Raw genomic sequence first — 20,659 nt, 5'->3', positions numbered from 1 at the left:
ATGTTGCCTGTAATCCATGGATTCTGGTTGGGATATGTACACACCGTCACTGTGGGGATGACGTCTTCGACGCACTTATTGATGAAGCCAAATGGAGGGAGAGCTTTGTAATTGTCTCAATGTGTGGAGTAAAGGTGGTAGAGTTGATTATAAAAAATAAAAAAAATGTATCTCCCCCCCCGTCCCCTCTGGTTGCACATGTGGCATGCTGGTAGAATTAGTTAAAACGGATTTAAGTTTTCCTGCATTAAAGTCCCCGGGAAATAGGAGCACCGCTTCTGAGCGAGCATTCTCTTGTTTGCTTATGACCTTATACAGCTTGTTGAGTGCGGTCTTAGTGATTGAATCGTACAGTCAACTCTATATGTAAAGTGACTGCAAGGCTAAGGCAATACATGGGTTAATGATGGGTTAAGCTGGGCTATGGAGATTGGTTGACAAGGGAGATGGGTAGAGCCAGTTCATGGGTCTATGATTTCACACAGATTGCATTTGAATTACTGATAGTGTTGGATTAATTCTGACGTACTTGTTTCGAGTTTGATTCTTTATTATTTGTGTACTTGTTTGACATTTTACTGCACTGTTACGAGCTAGTAACACGCACGCTGTAACATATGTGTACACGGCCAACAAACTTTGATTTGATGTGTGGAGTGACCAGAGCAGACACTTGTGTCCATCCTGTCAAGGTTTTCAGGTTAAATTCTGGTCGGAGTTACTACAGTAATAGTTACTGAGCACATTCATCTTGTTTCACTGTGTGTGAGTAAGAGGGAGAAGGAAGTGCATTAGGTCATTTGACACAAGGTAAAGGTTTTGGGTGGTTTTATAAAGGGTGTGGTACAGAGAGACTACTACACTGATTTGCTCATTTGTTGCACAACTACAACCAACCTCTCCTTAAAACTCAACACCAAGTTATACTTCCTGTTGTTTTTTCTTTAGTCATGGGGAATCCTTGACCTTTTTATTTTTTATCTTTTTCCCCTCATTTCATCCCCTTTTTCTTTCGATTCTCTGGCACAGCTGTCTGAGCATGTCAGCTCTTGTCCATCGGGCTGCTCCCTCCCCTGCCTTTTCTCACCAGGGCTACTGCTGACCTTGTCTTTGTCGGCCATTTCAGACTTTTTTTTCATTTTTTTTGGCGGGGGGTGTAATTGCAATACTTCCTCAAATTAACCAAACATACTTTGTCTTCAGCATTGGGATGAACAGGTCTGTCTGGCTCTCTGGAGAGCCTGGCTGTGCGTGCTGCATGTGTCTGTGTCCTATTTTAGCCTGAGACATGTTCTTGGTCATCTATCCAAGCCATCAACTCAACACCCCTTTATGCTTTGAAATCTGTAACGAGGGGGACACAGACCTGTATTGTTGTGAATCGTTTTTAGATACTACTGCACTGTTGGAGCTAGGAACACAAGCATTTCACTACATCTGCTAAATATGTGTATGTGACCAATAAAATTAGATTTGACATTTTGAACTCTGAACTCTGTCTACACCGTCGTCATAGAGCATGGCTGAAGTCGTTCTTTATAGAGGAAGTGACAATGTTCCGGAACCTACTGAGTGGTAGCAGGCTGGTCAGTGCTAATGCTACTGTCAACCATTGAGTACACAAGTCCCACTGCAAGCATTAATGGAGAGTAGAAGGTCAACTTTTTTCCATGTGTGGATGATTCTTTTGACAGAATTTGTAGCCTGACTGATCAGGGTGAATCTGAACTTTTGTCCACACCAGTGTCATAGAGCATGGCTGAAGTGTCTCTTCATAGAGGAACTGACAAGGTTCCTTAACCTGTACTGCTCTGGCGTTCCGCCAGCGGAACTCCTCCCACATTCCACTGAAAAGGCAGAGCGCGAAATTCAAAATATATTTTTTAGAAATATTTAACTTTCACACATTAACAAGTCCAATACAGCAAATGAAAGGTACACATCTTGTGAATCCAGCCAACATGTCCGATTTTTTAAAATGTTTTACAGTGAAAACAGCACGTATATTTATGTTAGCTCACCACCAAATACAAAAAAGGACAGACATTTTTCACAGCACAGGTAGCATGCACAAAGCCAACCTAACTAACCAAGAACCAACTTCATCAGATGACAGTCTTATAACATGTTATTCAATAAATCTATGTTTTGTTCGAAAAATGTGCATATTTCAGGTATAAATCATAGTTTACATTGCAGCTACAATCAGAAATTGCACCGAAAGCAGACAGAATAATTACAGACACCAATGCCAAATACCTAAATACTCATCATAAAACATTTCTGAAAAATACATAGTGTACAGCAAATGAAAGACAGGCATCTTGTGATTCCAGCCAATATTTCCGATTTCTTAAGTGTTTTACAGCGAAAACACAATATAGCGTTATATTAGCTTACCACAATAGCCAGAAACACAAGCCATTTCCCAGCAGCAAAAGTTAGCGATCGTAACAAACCAGTAAAAGATATATAATTTTTGACTAACCTTGATATGCTTCCTCAGATGACAGTCCTATAACATCAGGTTATACATACACGTATGTTTTGTTCGAAAATGTGCATATTTAGAGCTGAAATCAGTGGTTATACATTGTGCTAACGTAGCTACTTTTTCCCACAACGTCCGGATTTTTTTCTGACACTTTTTCTGACACACATATTCTGACCAAATAGCTATTCATAAACATAACTAAAAAATACATGTTGTATAGGAAATGATAGATACACTAGTTCTTAATGCAATCGCCGTGTTAGAATTCTAAAAATAACTTCATTACGATATGCAGTTTACGTTATGGCGAGAGCGTGCCCAAAACCTGGCCGCAAACGACTATTTCACATGTTCGACAGATATATGAAATAGCATCATAAAATGGGTCCTACTTTTGCTGATCTTCCATCAGAATGTTGTACAAGGTGTCCTTTGTCAAGAACAATCGTTGTTTGGATTTAGAACGTCCTTTCTCCCTCTTGAATTAGCAAGCGCACTAGCCAAGTGGCGCGAAGCTCTCCTTTCTGAACAAAGGCACACAACGCAACACGCCTAACGTCCCGAATAAATTTCAAAAATCTAATAAAACTATATTGAAAAAACATACTTTACGATGATATTGTCACATGTATCAAATAAAATCAAAGCCGGAGATAGTAGTCGCCTATAACGAAAGCTTTTCAGAAGGCAATTCCAGGTCCAACCTCGCGCCTTCCTGAAAACAGGAAATGGGTGACACGTCATTCCAAGAGGATTCATTCCACTTCAGACCAAGATAAACACTCCATTTCTTCTCTCACCGCCTCTTGACATCCAGGGGAAGGTGTATGACGTGCATGTATACTAATACGTATCATGCCCATTTATAGGCAGGACCTAGAAGAGAGCATCGATTTCAGATTTTCCACTTCCTGGTCAGGAAGTTTGTGCCAAATGAGTTCTGTTTTACTCACAGATATAATTCAAACGGTTTTAGAAACTAGAGTGTTTTCTATCCAATAGTAATAATAATATGCATATTGTACGAGCAAGAATTGAGTACGAGGCCGTTTAAATTGGGCACGTTTTTCCCCCAAAGTGAAAACAGCGCCCTCTGTCCTCAACAGGTTTAAAGGTGAATGGTAGCTGGGTCATTCATTTCAGCAAGCCATGACACCCACCATCTCAGATTGTTCTGAAATATTTTCTGTAGTTAGAAACATAAGATAAGCATTCCGAAAGCATTATTTTGTTGAAATATAATTTGATCTGAGAAATTAAGCTATTGGTTGCACCCAAATTGGCCATTTTTACTTTATAGGATTAATATTATATCCAATAATTATAGTAGCCTACCTAACATTCCATTTGGAACAAACTTTTTTTCAAACAATGAGTAAGACATGAGGAATCCAGTTAAGTGGTGAAAAGCCATCCACGGACCCCTCACACCCCATGCCAATCCCACCCCAACAATGAGTATATAGTAACAGTTATCTATGTTTGGCAAGTATTGTTTCTTCATCTTATCTAATAGTTTTTTTCCCATTGAAGTTGGGTTTATGTCCCATCCTGATATTACCAGGTTCTGTCCACTAGATGGTGGTGTTCCTGCTATAAGGTGATTATTTTTAAGAACCCTGCCCATTGTTAAAGGGATAGTTCACCCAAATTACACCATTTACATATTGATTTCTTACCCTGTAAGCAGTCTATGGACCAGGTATGACAGCAGCCCATGTTTTGGTTTTGTTTACCTAGCCACTGTTTGGATGTTTTGGGCGTGAAAATGCAAATATCGGTACCATTGACTTGCATTGGATATTTAACACGCATTTTTTTTAAAGTTAGCATTTGAAACGGTAGCCAAGTAAACAACCAAAGCATTGGTTGCTGTCATTCCAGAGGGCAGGGTTTCCATTAGCCGGTAGTAGCCGGCTTTTGTCTGGAACAAGTAGTCGATGTAGCGCCAGAACTGCTGTTACAGCTCATCACACAGCGCGTTCGTTGCAGCTGGAGTGAAACGTGCTTTTATAAGCCCAATCATTGTGCAACATTTTAAATGCAACTGCGTGTTAAACAGTTTTGATGGCCAAGATTTAAGATTAGGTATTATAATTTTTTCCCTCAACCTTTAAAGTACGCTTCCTATTTGCAATTCAAGTGCATAGGTAAGTAGGCAGGCTTCAGTGTGTCTCACACCACTTTGCGATGAGCTGGAGTCAGTATGCATTTTGAAACGTGTACTTAATTGTTTGAAACTTGAACGTTTTACTTCATAATTGAGGCATGTCTTGACTTGCTTCAAAGTAGCTTAGCCAAAATCCAACCAAACGTGCAGACAATTATTTTTTAAAGTCTTACTTATGCCATTGAAACCAGTAGCCTATTTATTTAATTCTATTGGTTTTCAAATCAACTTTCTTTCATTGTCCAGTAGCCAAAAGCACAATCCTAATCATATTAGCAACCAATGTTAATTGTTGCATCTTTAGATCTCCTCTCTTTCTCAATTTCTAATGGATATTTTCATCTGTCTCATGAAACCACTCGCACGTGCGGTGTGCTTTTGACAAGTGTTTTCCCATTAATTGCATTATGGAATGAACATTTGTGCGTAGCTTACTGCCTTGTGTTCCATGCGGTGTTTTTAATGTGAAGAAATGTTAACTTTTTAAGCTAAACATTGTGGTTTGTTTTTTGGATGTAGCCTAGGCCAACTGGTTGAATGAATTTGGGACCTATCGTTCCACAGCTGTCCCAGAGTCTGTTTGGAATGGGTGATTTTATATCTCGCTCAGAACGACAAGCTGACCGATAGAATAGGTAAACTTTTCTACTATGAGGGATAGTACACTGCTCAAAAAAAAAAGGGAACACTAAAATAACACATCCTAGATCTGAATGAATGAAATATTCTTATTAAATACTTTTCTTTACATAGTTGAATGTGCTGACAACAAAATCACACAAAAATTATCAATGGAAATCAAATTTATCAACCCATGGAGGTCTGGATTTGGAGTCACACTCAAAATTAAAGTGGAAAACCACACTACAGGCTGATCCAACTTTGATGTAATGTCCTTAAAACAAGTCAAAATGAGGCTCAGTAGTGTGTGTGGCCTCCACGTGCCTGTATGACCTCCCTACAACGCCTGGGCATGCTCCTGATGAGGTGGCGGATGGTCTCCTGAGGGATCTCCTCCCAGACCTGGACTAAAGCATCCGCCAACTCCTGGACAGTCTGTGGTGCAACGTGGCGTTGGTGGATGGAGCGAGACATGATGTGCTCAATTGGATTCAGGTCTGGGGAACGGGCGGGCCAGTCCATAGCATCAATGCCTTCCTCTTGCAGGAACTGCTGACACACTCCAGCCACATGAGGTCTAGCATTGTCTTGCATTAGGAGGAACCCAGGGCCAACCGCACCAGCATATGGTCTCACAAGGGGTCTGAGGATCTCATCTCTGTACCTAATGGCAGTCAGGCTACCTCTGGCGAGCACATGGAGGGCTGTGCGGCCCCCCAAAGAAATGCCACCCCACACCATGACTGACCCACCGCCAAACCGGTCATGCTGGAGGATGTTGCAGGCAGCAGAACGTTCTCCACGGCGTCTCCAGACTCTGTCATGTCTGTCACATGTGCTCAGTGTGAACCTGCTTTCATCTGTGAAGAGCACAGGGCACCAGTGGCGAATTTGCCAATCTTGGTGTTCTCTGGCAAATGCCAAACGTCCTGCACGGTGTTGGGCTGTAAGCACAACCCCCACCTGTGGACGTATTGCCCTCATACCACCCTCATGGAGTCTGTTTCTGACCGTTTGAGCAGACACATGCACATTTGTGGCCTGCTGGAGGTCATTTTGCAGGGCTCTGGCAGTGCTCCTCCTGCTTCTCCTTGCACAAAGGCGGAGGTAGCGGTCCTGCTGCTGGGTTGTTGCCCTCCTACGGCCTCCTCCACGTCTCCTGATGTACTGGCCTGTCTCCTGGTAGCGCCTCCATGCTCTGGACACTACGCTGACAGACACAGCAAACCTTCTTGCCACAGCTCGCATTGATGTGCCATCCTGGATGAGCTGCACTACCTGAGCCACTTGTGTGGGTTGTAGACTCCGTCTCATGCTGCCACTAGAGTGAAAGCACCGCCAGCATTCAAAAGTGACCAAAACATCAGCCAGGAAGCATAGGAACTGAGAAGTGGTCTGTGGTCACCACCTGCAGAACCACTCCTTTATTGGGGGTGTCTTGCTAATTGCCTATAATTTCCACCTGTTGTCTATTCCATTTGCACAACAGCATGTGACATTTATTGTCAATCAGTGTTGCTTCCTAAGTGGACAGTTTGATTTCACAGAAGTGTGATTGACTTGGAGTTACATTGTGTTGTTTAAGTGTTCCCTTTATTTTTTTGAGCAGTGTAGATTAACTTAGGCTAGTGATTTTGCTGTTTGGTACTTGTCCTGTTGGCTGAGAAACTAAATGTGGACAGTTATAATAACATCTTTAAATTATCCTTTGGAATTCGGTAAGGACACACGCCATTGCATGTTTTGTTAAGATGAATTACCATAATCTAAATGTGATTTCTGTCATTCTGAGCACTGTGGGTGGAATCCCTGATCAGGTTACGCACCCAATGCATATGGGTCCGGTAAATATAAAAGGCCTGCTGATCAAAAGTCCGGCACCGCATTTTTGTAACGGAATCCCTGCCAGAGGGGTATCCTACGAATCAAGCAAGATCTACTCTGGGTTTTCTAAAGCTAACCAGCTTTAGTTAGCTTCACATTCCAGCTCATGCTTCATCTGTACTACGACTGGATATTGCTCGTCCGCCTGCTGCCAACTCTAGCAGGCTTGTAACTGCATGTCCCACGTGGCTAGTCATTGAGACAATGCTGAAACATTCATCCATGGGCGAGCCAATGCCATGTTGCTAATTCAGCAGGCTATGGTGTGAAATAGGCTTTTAAAAGTGCGGTGTTTATTTTATTACTTGTCGTTAATGCTGACATTGGTGTGCTTATCAATGCACAAGCACCTTTTTCCCAACTCCTATTGATAAAATAATTTAAGTCATACAAAAGGGTTATTGTGCGTAAATTTTATTGCATTCTGTCATTAGTAAATGTGTAATGTAATTTTTTTAACACAACAAAATTCATCAATAAAATATTTAATCAGTCTTCCTCAAATTAAGTGGATGATGGGGGGGGGGGGGGGGGATCTGATTTAATTGGTCCTCAACTTGTGGCTCTCATTTAATTTAGGGTAAGTGGAGTTAACTGTGAGTTAGCCTTCCCTGGAGCAGGTTAGTTCTGAAGGATTCGTTGCCATAGAAATTTACCTGGATAAAAGGTGAGCAACTTTCGAATGACCGGATATCCCAAGTGGAACTCAGTTGACCAAAGTTATCTAGTTAACTCCTCAAAACTGCTTCGTAGCATACCCCTCTGGTCCATAGACAGCTTACAGGATAAAAAAAAAGTCATTTGGGTGAACTATCCCTTTAACAATGAAGGTGGGAGATTCTTAAGATTATGAACTAATAGCAGGAACAGCACCATATAGTGGTCAGAACTTGGTAATATCAGGATGTACAATGGGATGTAAATCCAACAACTTTAATGACTTTCTCTGAACAGAAAAAAATCACAGAGAACACATTACATAGGATGAAGAAACAAAGCTCTATACTACTTGTCAGAGAACTGATACTATAAACTCATTGTTGGGGTGGGATTGGCATGGGGGTCCGTGGGTGTCTTTTAGATATTTATTTGGAATCCTCATGTCTAACTCATTGTTAGAAAAAAAAGTTTGGTCCAAATCGGATGTTGGGTACTATATTTATTCAATATTATAAGAATCCTAGAAATTAAAATAGCTGATTGTGGTATATTCAATTACGTTAATTAATTAGATAAAATTATATTTCAACAAAATAATGTTGCAGGAATGCTAATCTTATCTGTTTCTAATAGAAACAATTTGAGAACACAGATGGTGTGTCAATACTCTTGTGCTTTTTGAGGTGGAACGACCCAGCTGTCTGGTCAGTACATCAGCTACTGTTAGCACTTGATGGAGTCCACAAGTCCCAATTCAAGCATAAAAATAACAGGTCAACTACATTTGCATGTGTAGATGTTTTGTGCATATCGATGAATGAGTCTTTTGACAGAATGGTAGCCCACTGATCAGTGAGGTTTTGCTCTAATGCTACCGGCTCTGTAGAGACATGAATTTCAAATGTGTCATCTTCAAGTGTTTGTGGTTCTTGTCATGCCCCTCTTTCCACCTGAGGCTGATCATGATCTGAACAGAGAGACATGTATATGTGATGAGACCCTCCAGTCTCTCAGGCTCCTCCTGGCTGCTCTCTCCTCAGCCTGTCTCTGTCTCTCGCTGTCAGTCAGCCCTGGAGCTGAGCTTCCCATGACTGACGGTATGTCTGCATTGCTCTCTGTTCGGTGTTGTCTGTAGGATATGTTGTATTTCTGAACACGTCTTTTTATTTATGCATGTTTGTTTGATCTTTGTCAATGTGCTTCTATCTGTGTCCCAGTGTGTGCCAACCTCGGCGAGTGTGATTGAAGTGCTGGCTACTGTGCTGAAGGTCAAAGCTGTGTTTGTGGACTGCAGACTGCATTGCTGACACGCTCTCAGTAACTGCAGAGCTCCTTCGCAGATCAGCTGGGTGCAAGACACCTCTTTGACATTGTACAGTAGACACTTGGTGCCTGTCCCTCACACAACAAGCCCACTGTAGAGGGATGGCTAAACCATGTCTGCCAGTGCCAAGACAAATACAAAATGAAAACGAGGTCACCACACTGCCAGTTGTTGTATGGTAGTCTGGTTTACCCTGTTCTGCTCTGTATGTAGCCATTGAGGTGATGAGGCACTTCCTCATGTGTTTATGCCAGAGTCTGCTTTTGTGTGTGTGTGTGTGTGTGTGGGAGGGAGCGTTTAGGTGACGTTAGGCTCTGCTGGTTCTACCGGCAGACTTTCAACAAGCTTCTGCTTTATCCCTCTATGAAAACTGGCTGGGGAGGGCCACGACACACAGACATACAGGCGTTACATAATATAACATTTACAAAGCCGGCACATCTTTTAATTGCGGATATTGGTGCATTTGTTTTCCATATTTTTATTTTTATGTGGAGTGCTGTTTTCTTTCTTACAGGGAGGTAAGAGCATGGCTTGTTGGGAAATGTGACGTACTGTATTTGTCTCATAGCCCCTGCTTTTTGTTTTCTCTTGGAATATGACCACTAGAGAGGAGCAGAACTGGACTTCTATTTCACAACAATGCTGTTTGTCAACTGTCAATTTATTAATAATCCTGTGGTCTTAAGAAGAATCTGTCCTATTTTCTAATTGTAAAATTGCAGAATAGTAGGGACGCCTCGGGCCCAGAACATGGAAACTAAGGTCCATGTGGCACAAACCACACACAACATAGAACTTTGCCATGTCAACAATAGCTTTTCTGTCCTCTTACATATGCTCACAAAGTAACAACCTTCTCACACACGTCAGTCATACAGAGGGGGAGGGAGTGCGCAAATGGGGTACAATTCAGTGTTTGTGAATGCAGAGACATGTAAACCCCCCCCCATCACTTTCTCTTCCTTGTTTTCTGGGGCTCCCACACTCTTAACTACCTCTTTTGCCCACATGCATATGGTACCCTTCACCTTTTTCCCCCTGCTCTCCTTTACTCCCTCAATCAGCCCCCACCCCCTTCCTTCTGTTCCGTCTGCTCTTTCATCTTCTTGTGAGTCACTCTTCATTCCCCCCCCTCACACTTTCTCTCCCTCTGTCCTGTTTGCTTGTCAGTGTGGATTTGAGCTGCTAGCAGAGACAAATACCCTCAGTCAGTGTCAGGAAAATCCTCATTAGCTAAGAGCTGGGGTGACTATGTAGATTGACAGATCAACATTATTGGCCAGTATCAAGTTATGCTCACAGTTGTGTTTCTGAGGTATCCTTGAGACCAAGGCTCTTTCGCCTTTAATGGGATTCTGAAAAACATTGTCTGGTTTTGTGAGTGAGGTGTTGCGTATGCCTAAGAGAATGCTTTGTTCCCCTCTTTCAGTCTCCCTCTGAGTCCAAGGCAGGCGGGCGTCCCAATATGCCGCGGTGCCGGAATTCTGTCCCCACGACGGCAGACGAGCAGCCACACATTGGCAACTACCGGCTGCTAAAGACCATTGGCAAGGGCAACTTTGCCAAGGTCAAACTGGCCCGGCATGTCCTCACAGGGAAAGAGGTGAGATCTAAACAAGTCCAAGCATTTTGGATTTACTGACTGTGATGTTTTGATCCTCTGTTGGATGTGGTTTGATCATTGTGAAGGATCCTACTTCACCCATATCCCTGACCCATATCCCTAACATTCTGATCTCTTGAGGATGGATCAGTGGATTGTGAACATGTAACTGCCAGTTCTTTAATATGCTAACAACGTGTGATGTGGTTGCTGGGAGTGGGGCAGCACATGGATAAATGAAACAGAGTGCAGTAGAGTGGGGGAAAGTCTTCATCCAGCTCTTTCCACTGATGGGTGGTTTATACTAAGTCTGCGGTTCTACTCATGTCTAACATCATTGTTTTTTTCTCCTAAAGGTGGCTGTGAAAATCATTGACAAAACGCAACTTAACTCTTCCAGTCTCCAAAAGGTGAGTGCAAGTAGATGCTATGTGTAATGCCATGTGGTTGTTTTGATTTGTGTTCGGATAGTGTTTTTATTTCTGAAATAGAAAAAATTACGCTGAAATCAATGTAGATGGCAGTTCCTTCCAAAGGGCTTAGGGCAGGATATGGCGGTAATTACAGGAAATTAGACCCAAGTACTTCCTGTGGTGAGGGTTTGGGTGTGGTGCCAGTACTGTCCTCAGTATATGCACGAAGACTCCCACACAGTGATTTGCGCATAGATATAGTTTTGGAGAATACGAGTAAAAATTATATAGAAAAAACTGACTTTGTTTGATATAAACTGGTTTGATATAAACTGATTGATCCTCTGTTAATGTCTTGTCTATTTGTTCTCCTGTGCATAGCTGTTTCGTGAAGTGAGGATCATGAAGTTGTTGAATCATCCAAATATCGGTGAGCTTTGGGCTGCCCTCCCCTTTTAAGATTCTCATCAATCCCCAACCAAATGACAGAAACATGTTTGTGTTCTGCCTGCTTATTCTTGAGCAGATGCTTTTCTGAGAATATTGAGCATATACTAAGAAATTGACAGCTATGTTGTGATTGCTGTTGTCCAGGGCTGGGCGGTGTACCGTATTTTAACAGTATTGATGCACGGACCGGTTTGGGTTTTTACTTTACCTTCTATAACGTTATTTGAATGTTTGTTAAATGTGATATGTTGTGTGTAACTTCCATTTTTATAGTCTACTTCGCTACTTGAGTCATCACTCTCCCCCTCTCTCTCTATAAAACATAAAATACTGTCCATTTTTTAACAAATACCATGATATATTTTGGCCATATCGCCCAGCCTTAGTGTTGTCTTGATTGGATTGAACTTTCCGCTCTTTTCCTTCTCGTCTTTTTTAATTTTTTTCCTGTAGTTAAGTTATTTGAAGTTATTGAGACTGAGAAGACACTGTACTTGATCATGGAGTATGCCAGTGGAGGTGAGTAAAGGCACAAGACAATTTTTTCAACACACCACTCAACCTGAAATTCTGTTCTCAGCCTCTGTAATAACATCAATGCTAAGTCCCAGTTCTGTCTCACTCTATTCACATGCACTCTGTTCCACACTTGTCCTTTCATCCTCTTTTGTGTCTCCACTGCTTTTTTGTTCCTTCAACACTCCCCTACGTTCTATCTCACCCCTCTATCCCCCTCAGGTGAGGTGTTTGATTACCTTGTTGCTCACGGGAGAATGAAGGAGAAAGAGGCCAGAGCCAAATTTAGACAGGTGAGACCCTTTTGTCTGCTGGTTTCTTTTCTGTTTTTGACACTGTTTTGACAATACTGTTTAAAAGGGAATTGTCATCCTAGCTGTTGCTCCTTCTCTTGCTACAGATAGTTTCAGCGGTACAGTACTGCCACCAGAAGTGCATTGTACACAGAGACCTAAAGGTGAGGATAGACAAGAAATGTGGCAGGTGTTTTTTGTGTGCAGATGGAGAGATTTATGGATCCAATTCAAAGTGACAGATCAAGATCATTACATTATGAGGTATGGTGTTGGAAATGTTTTTAAAAGAATGTTACAGAAACTTGTATCAATAATTAACACTCTTTTTCCAGGCAGAGAACCTACTCCTAGATGCTGACATGAACATCAAGATCGCAGACTTTGGTTTCAGCAATGAGTTCACCATGGGGAACAAGCTGGACACTTTTTGTGGCTCCCCGCCCTACGCTGCTCCGGAGCTGTTCCAAGGGAAGAAGTATGACGGGCCCGAGGTGGACGTCTGGAGCCTGGGGGTCATCCTCTACACACTGGTCAGCGGCTCTCTGCCCTTCGACGGGCAGAACCTCAAGGTGAGCAGGGAACTGTGAAAGAGGAAGGGATACATGGAAAACGAGTAATGGTCTTGAATACCTAGCTACCCTTATCCTTGTTTTTTGTGCTTGTCTTCCCTTTAGGAGCTGCGTGAACGGGTTTTGCGGGGGAAGTATAGGATTCCGTTCTACATGTCCACAGACTGCGAGAACCTGCTCAAGAAGTTCCTCATTCTCAACCCAACCAAGAGGGGCAGCCTGGAGGTTAATAGTACCTCATCTAGCCACTGTTATTTCCTCCATTGGATACACTGTGTAGACGACTATAACGCTACTGTTAGTGCTTTGTTTCCCGTCTTCCATCAACCCTACATCTCTGTCCTCCCTCTTCTCTCTGCTTGTGTCCAGCAGCAGATCATGAAGGACCGCTGGATGAATGTAGGCCATGAGGAGGAGGAGCTGAAGCCCTTCATCGAGCCCCAGCCAGACTATAAGGACCCCAAGAGGACAGGTCAGAACCCCGACCGAGCGGGGGGGTGGAAGAGAGGTGGGGCAGGTGTCTGGTGGATGAGTTGGTTGCAGCAGATGGGTTACTGGGGCGGGGTTTAGAGGTCACACTAATTGGGGGAGGGCTCCTCTATCTGAAGGTGCAGAATCTTTTCAGTCTTATTTTACGTGCTGTCTTAAGCTGAAATTACACGGAGAGACAGCGTGCGAGACTAGTGAATGGTCGATTCACATATACTGCGTAGCGTATGCTGACACAATTGTCATGAAAATCTGTAAAATGTGTGTATGTATGTATATATATTTTCACTTTGTAGCCCCTGGAAGTTATTGTTGCAAGTTCCTTTTGACTCACCTTATGTCCTACAGGAGCCACCATACCTGGGCTTAACAGTTGTTGTCTTGCTAGCTTCACCAGGATGTTGTAGCTAATAAACCTGAGCCGTTTATAAACAATTAAGTCTCGTTCTTTCTACATAAACAGTTCTCTCTTGAAATCGGAGTCCTTGAGTTTTCCAGCTGTAGTTTGCTTAGGCTAAATGCCTATGATTGAAATCAATACATGTAGGCTGCAATTGTTTTCAAATATGTAGCCTATTTGACTGGCAAACCTTTGCTTACATCCCAGTACATTTTATACTACATCTTTAGTCTACCTAGCATATGGAAGATCATAACAATTCCTCTAATTCCTTTTCTACAAACGACCCACTCATTTGACCAGCATTGCTCCGCGTAGACATTAGAAAAAAATACTTGCTTTCTAATTTGACGCTTGCGGCCCGTCTGTTTTCTCTCATTCACTCATATGCACTCTATTTCCAGCGTGATCATGCACTTAAAAATGGAATTGAGCGTTAGTCTCTGTTACGTAACGTGCCCTTTGCTGTGTTGGCATGTGCCTACATGTTTAGTCAAACTAAATGCTAGACTTTTTGTTAATGTCTGTCCTTGTTGGCTGCCTTCCGTTTTATTAAGTGATATGCCTGTACGATAGAACTGTTTTGTCCATATAACGATGCGCCTGTCTATGTTTGTTAGAGAACTATTGACCTGTTGCTTTCTAGTATGTTAGACTTGTGTTAAGTAGTCTCTGATATGCCTTTGTCTACAATGCATGTGTGTGTAATGTACTTCTGTCCTTGATGTGGTTGTAAGGCTGACATTTGATCCATTCTGTCCAGATATCATGTTGCAGATGGGCTACTCTGCAGAGGAGATCCAGGACTCCCTCGTCAACCAAAAATATAATGAAGTCATGGCCACATATCTATTACTGGATTACAGGAACACAGAGGTACAAAGTGTATACACTCACATCTGTAGGAGCGAACTGTGTCCTACTCCTGCCATGGTAATATTGATGACCATCCCTCCTCTTCCCTCTCAGATGGACGAATGTATCAGTCTGTCAATGAAATCCCGCCCAGGAAGTGACCTCACAAACAGCAATGCTCAATCTCCTTCTCACAAGGTACAGCGCAGTACCTCATCCAATCTGAAGCCCCGGAGAGCAACAGATGCAGGTAGGAAGCTGTTTGGGTTGACGAGGGTACTGCAAATGTTGAACTGTTTTTAATATGTAGTCTTATTTGATTCTCATTCTTTGCGTCTCTGTCCCACCCTTTCTTTCTTTTCTCGCTCTTGTTCTTCCTCCCAGGTTCTTCTGCTTCCAAGCGTTCCCAGGGTGACAACAAGCACACAGCAGAGGATTATGGGAGGAAAGGTTCTGGCACTGGCAGCTCCACTAAAGTCCCTCCCAGTCCTTTAGCTACAGCAGATCGTAAGAGGAGCACCCCAACCCCCTCCACCGTGAGTAGACTTATTGTTCTGCATGCCTGCCACTCTAGGATTGATGACATGTACACTACTGTACCTAACATCTCCTCAATGGGTCATACAGAACAGCATCCTGTCCACTGGTACGAGTCGCAGTCGAAACTCGCCGGTCCCTGAGAGGGCCACACTTGGGGTCCAGAATGGAAAGGACAGGTACACACAAGCACCCCTGCAGCCACAGACATACACAGACACGCTCACATGGCTGTGGAGCTCTCTTTTTGGAGCTAGTCGCGTGTCTAGATGGCAGTATTTACAAGCAGTGGTCAGCCAACAATTAATTGAACACAGCAGCTAGCAGCTTCCCCGCCAGCATGAGATGGAGTCCCAGTGTACGTAGTCACACATACACATTCACACCAGAGCAGAGATTTGACATTTTTCTAGAATGTATTAGTGACACTTGCAAAATTTTATGAAGGACTTAGAATGTACTCAAAGCCAGCTTACTCACTCACACAGTAATACACGGCATCCGTAATCAACTCAAACAATAATAATATCTTTCAACTCTAGCTCACACAATCATGGCAAGATTAGTTTGCTAACAATTTAATATTTTACCATTTTATTACCATATCCTTCACTGTGAAATGTTTAGAATACAGCAGAGTAGAAAGCCAGGTTTAGGTGCAGAATCAGGGGCCTCAGACACTCTGACACTTAACAGTATTAAACACATTGACCCTGATAATCAGATCCCACTCCTTAATCTGGGATTTGTGACGCTGGCTGCTCTTGTATGCAGGTTACTTCCAGGCACAAAAAGGGAAAAATGCAGAGGGAAGTGTTTAAAGAACACGTTCTGTGGGAGAGAGAGAGGGAGCAGCAGTGACTCAGACATGTTTGCTATAAAGAGATGATTGGAGGGCAAACAGACAGTGGTCAGCTGTAGCACTACTGGTAGAACAAGTCACTAGCACACATTCTCCTGACACAACAGCCATTTGACCATTTTTGTTGCATTTTTAAGCAGTTTTTCCTTTCCCCAAACGTGTGTTCTGTCCTGACAGTTTCTCCCTCCATTTCCAGCACTTCCTTTGCAGCAAGATTTTTTTTGGTGCGATGCTTCCCAGAAATAATGCAGTCTGTCATTAAACTCCCCTAATGAAAGCTCAGTGTTTCCCCTATATTAATTTAGCAGCTGCGGGTCGCAGCTTCTAAATCGTTGCCGCCTCGCAAAAAAAGGGGGGGTGGTAAAACGTTTTCAGTCTAAACATAAAAAGACTAAAACCAGATATATAAAGTACTGAACAAAATTATAAACACAACATATAAAGTATTGGTTGTATGTTTCATGAGCTGAAATAAAAGATGCCAGAAATTTTTCATACGCCCAAAAGCTTATTTTTCTCATTCGGTGCACAAATGTTTACATCCCTGTTAGTGAGCATTTCTCCTTTGCCAAGATAATCCATCCACCTGACAGGTGTGGCATATCAAGAAGCTGGTTAAACAGCATGATCATTACACAGGTGCACCTTGTGCTGGGGACAATAAGGCTACTCTAAAATGTGCAATTTTGTCTAACAACAGATGTCTCATGTTTTGAGGGAGCATGCAATTGGCATGCTGATGGCAGGAATGTCCACCAGAGCTGCTGCCAGAGAATTGAATGTTCTCTAACATAAGCCGCCTCAAAGTAATTTTAGAGAATTTGGCAGTATGCCCAACCAGCCTCGTAACCGCAGACCACGTGTATGGCATCGTGTGGGCGAGCGGTTTATCAACGTTGTGAACAGATTTCCCCATGGTGGGTTATGGTATGAGCAGGCATAAGCTACGGACAATGAACACAATTTGATTTTATCGATGGCAATTTGAATGCACAGAGATACCGTTACGCAATCCCGAGGCCCAGTGTTGTGCCATTCATCCGCCGCCATCACGTTTCCGAATGATAATGCACTGCCCCATGTCGCAAGGATCTGTACACAATTCCTGGAAGCTGACAATGTCCCAGTTGGTCTGCATACTCACCAGACATGTCACCCATTGCCCATGTTTGGGTTGCTCTGGATTAATGTGTACAGCATGTTCCAGGTCCCGCCAATAGCCAGCAACTTTGCACAGCCATTGAAGAGGAGTGGGACAACATTCCACAGGCCACAATCAACAGCCTGATCAACTCTATGTGAAGGAGATGTCGCGCTGCGTGAGTTGGTCACCAGATACTGACTGGTGTTCGGATCCCCGCCCCTACCTATTAATATATATATATATTTTTTTTAAGTATCTGACCAATGCATATCTGTATTCCCAGTCATGTGAAATCCATAGATTAGTGCCTAATGAATTTATTTCAATTGACTGATTTCCCTATATGAACTATAACTCAGTCAAATCTTTAAAACTGTGGCATGTTGAGTTTATTTTTGTTCAGTATAGAAAAGATAATGCAGCTATATACACTGCTCAAAAAAATAAAGGGAACACTTAAACAACACAATGTAACTGTCCACTTAGGAAGCAACACTGATTGACAATAAATTTCACATGCTGTTGTGCAAATGGAATAGACAAAAGGTGGAAATTATAGGCAATTAGCAAGACACCCCCAATAAAGGAGTGATTCTGCAGGTGGTGACCACAGACCACTTCTCAGTTCCTATGCTTCCTGGCTGATGTTTTGGTCACTTTTGAATGCTGGCGGTGCTTTCACTCTAGTGGTAGCATGAGACGGAGTCTACAACCCACACAAGTGGCTCAGGTAGTGCAGCTCATCCAGGATGGCACATCAATGCGAGCTGTGGCAAGAAGGTTTGCTGTGTCTGTCAGCGTAGTGTCCAGAGCATGGAGCCGCTACCAGGAGACAGGCCAGTACATCAGGAGACGTGGAGGAGGCCGTAGGAGGGCAACAACCCAGCAGCAGGACCGCTACCTCCGCCTTTGTGCAAGGAGAAGCAGGAGGAGCACTGCCAGAGCCCTGCAAAATGACCTCCAGCAGGCCACAAATGTGCATGTGTCAGCATATGGTCTCACAAGGGCTCTGAGGATCTCATCTCGGTACCTAATGGCAGTCAGGCTACCTCTGGGGAGCACATGGAGGGCTGTGCGGCCCCACAGAGAAATGCCACCCCACACCATGACTGACCCACCGCCAAACCGGTCATGCTGGAGGATGTTGCAGGCAGCAGAACGTTCTCCACGGCGTCTCCAGACTCTGTCACGTGCTCATGTGCTCAGTGTGAACCTGCTTTCATCTGTGAAGAGCACAGGGCGCCAGTGGCGAATCTGCCAATATTGGTGTTCTCTGGCAAATGCCAAACGTCCTGCACGGTGTTGGGCTGTAAGCACAACACCCACCTGTGGACGTTGGGCCCTCATACCACCCTCATGGAGTCTGTTTCTGACCGTTTGAGCAGACACATGCACATTTGTGGCCTGCTGGAGGTCATTTTGCAGGGCTCTGGCAGTGCTCCTCCTGCTCCTCCTTGCACAAAGGCGGAGGTAGCGGTCCTGCTGCTGGGTTGTTGCCCTCCTACGGCCTCCTCCACGTCTCCTGATGTACTGGCCTGTCTCCTGGTAGCGCCTCCATGCTCTGGACACTACGCTGACAGACACAGCAAACCTTCTTGCCACAGCTCGCATTGATGTGCCATCCTGGATGAGCTGCACTACCTGAGCCACTTGTGTGGGTTGTAGACTCCGTCTCATGCTACCACTAGAGTGAGAGCACCGCCAGCATTCAAAAGTGACCAAAACATCAGCCAGGAAGCATAGGAACTGAGAAGTGGTCTGTGGTCACCACCTGCAGAATCACTCCTTTATTGGGGGTGTCTTGCTAATTGCCTATAATTTCCACCTTTTGTCTATTCCATTTGCACAACAGCATGTGAAATGTATTGTCAATCAGTGTTGCTTCCTAAGTGGACAGTTTGATTTCACAGAAGTGTGATTGACTTGGAGTTACATTGTGTTGTTTAAGTGTTCCCTTTATTTTTTTGAGCAGTGTATTTTTTAAATAAGATCATGTTTGAGAAGTAACACCCACCAAAATAAAAACTAGACAGTTGGGGATAATTCCAGAAATGTCATGGCATGGGGGCCCACATTGATTTTATGTTTGAGTCACTCTGATAGCATTAGAACGCGGCATAAGCCATTGCAAAATGTGTTGAATTACAGGAAAATAGCTTTAAAACTACATCTACAACCGCGGCTGAAAAACAAATCTTAGGGGAAACACTGAGGCTGTTATGTTTAGTCATCCAATACAAATCTGCATTATTTGAGATGCTGTGTTGTCTGTGATAATGTGCATCAGTGTGGTTTCATCCCCCCTCAGTGTCCCTGCTTCCTCCCCAGTTCTAACCTTGTTACCCCATGGCTCTCTTCCACCCCTCACGGGGGACGGTCGGCACTGGGTTTATTAATTTCTCTCCCTCAGCCTGACCACCCCAGGGTCCCGTGCCTCCACAGCCTCGGCAGCTGCCGTACTCTCCTCCTCCCACCCCCGACATCACAAGTCCTTGTCCACCTCTGCTCACCCCAGCCCCCCAGACATCCATGCACACCGGCCCAGGCAAGTGGCACCAGGGAGGGGAACACAAGGGCAGCCACTCTGCAGGAGGGAGAGTAGAGTGGATATGAAAGGTTTTGGGTTAGATGGTTCCTGGTTGCAGTTCTCAGCATTGTGTGTCCAACATCGGGAACAAATTGGTATTAAAAGATCAGCTGTAGGGATTAAAAGGGTAGCAATATTGCTGTTGAAAAGGCAACCCACTTCTCTCTGTCACTTTCCACCACCCCCTGAAACACAAGCACCCTGCCTCTTCTCCCCACCACCACCACTGTCCTTGTCGAACCAGTTCTATCACTGATCTTCCACTAGAAAGCCAGATCCTGCCAACCCGTGGCTCCTGTGTACCTGCAAAACCCTCAGTTACACATCACAATTTTATCTTGGCCCATCCGGTGCCGTTATGTTTTTGGCTGCAGTGAGCCTGAACCCTTTCAGCTCCTGGCTGCTGTGTGCATGTCATGTAATCCCTTTTAATACGTTCTGCAACTCCCTGTCCCCAAACACAACTTGACATCTTGTGGGCCATGCACATTGTTCAATTTTTATTTTTTACCGTTTCCTCATGAACTAGCTATAATGCTGGGATGTCCTTCACATGTCAATTGGTTTACGTGTAATCCATTATCACTGAATAGTCACAGCTCATACTGTGGAAGCTATTTTCTCAATTGAAAGGGTGTTATAACCTCTGCCAATATGATCATGTGTGTGGTCCATGACATAAATCAACGGTATCACAGCTCCATGACCCTTCTCCATACTTTCCTCTTTGTTGTGATGCTGCAGCCATCGTTGTTCTGTTGGCTGATCCTAATGTGCCATGC

The 20,659-nt window shown here is 43.7% G+C and overlaps 1 protein-coding gene across 12 annotated transcripts in view; it reads left to right on the top strand.

Annotated features, from left to right (window-relative positions):
• The window catches only part of LOC120021349 (serine/threonine-protein kinase MARK2-like), a 31,159-nt gene that overhangs the window by 4,942 nt on the left and 5,558 nt on the right, over positions 1-20,659 (top strand). For 4 of the 12 annotated variants that reach the window (XM_038965068.1, XM_038965071.1, XM_038965066.1 and 1 more), the window contains exons 2-15: positions 10,586-10,759; positions 11,116-11,169; positions 11,554-11,602; positions 12,076-12,141; positions 12,361-12,431; positions 12,515-12,595; positions 12,767-13,003; positions 13,109-13,228; positions 13,373-13,511; positions 14,656-14,768; positions 14,862-14,997; positions 15,132-15,283; positions 15,375-15,463; positions 19,701-19,835. In XM_038965068.1, the coding sequence (XP_038820996.1) occupies positions 10,586-10,759; positions 11,116-11,169; positions 11,554-11,602; positions 12,076-12,141; positions 12,361-12,431; positions 12,515-12,595; positions 12,767-13,003; positions 13,109-13,228; positions 13,373-13,511; positions 14,656-14,768; positions 14,862-14,997; positions 15,132-15,283; positions 15,375-15,463; positions 19,701-19,835 (1,616 nt within the window). The remainder of the gene's footprint in view (positions 1-10,585; positions 10,760-11,115; positions 11,170-11,553; positions 11,603-12,075; positions 12,142-12,360; positions 12,432-12,514; positions 12,596-12,766; positions 13,004-13,108; positions 13,229-13,372; positions 13,512-14,655; positions 14,769-14,861; positions 14,998-15,131; positions 15,284-15,374; positions 15,464-19,700; positions 19,836-20,659) is intronic. The other 8 variants (XM_038965063.1, XM_038965062.1, XM_038965067.1 and 5 more) reach the window with 8 other exon arrangements.

The sequence above is a fragment of the Salvelinus namaycush genome, chromosome 26 (genome assembly GCF_016432855.1).
Source record: "Salvelinus namaycush isolate Seneca chromosome 26, SaNama_1.0, whole genome shotgun sequence".
In the NCBI taxonomy this organism is placed as follows: domain Eukaryota; kingdom Metazoa; phylum Chordata; class Actinopteri; order Salmoniformes; family Salmonidae; genus Salvelinus; species Salvelinus namaycush.
Note: the sequence above shows the minus strand (reverse complement) of the source record. Positions and strands in the feature narration are given on the sequence as shown.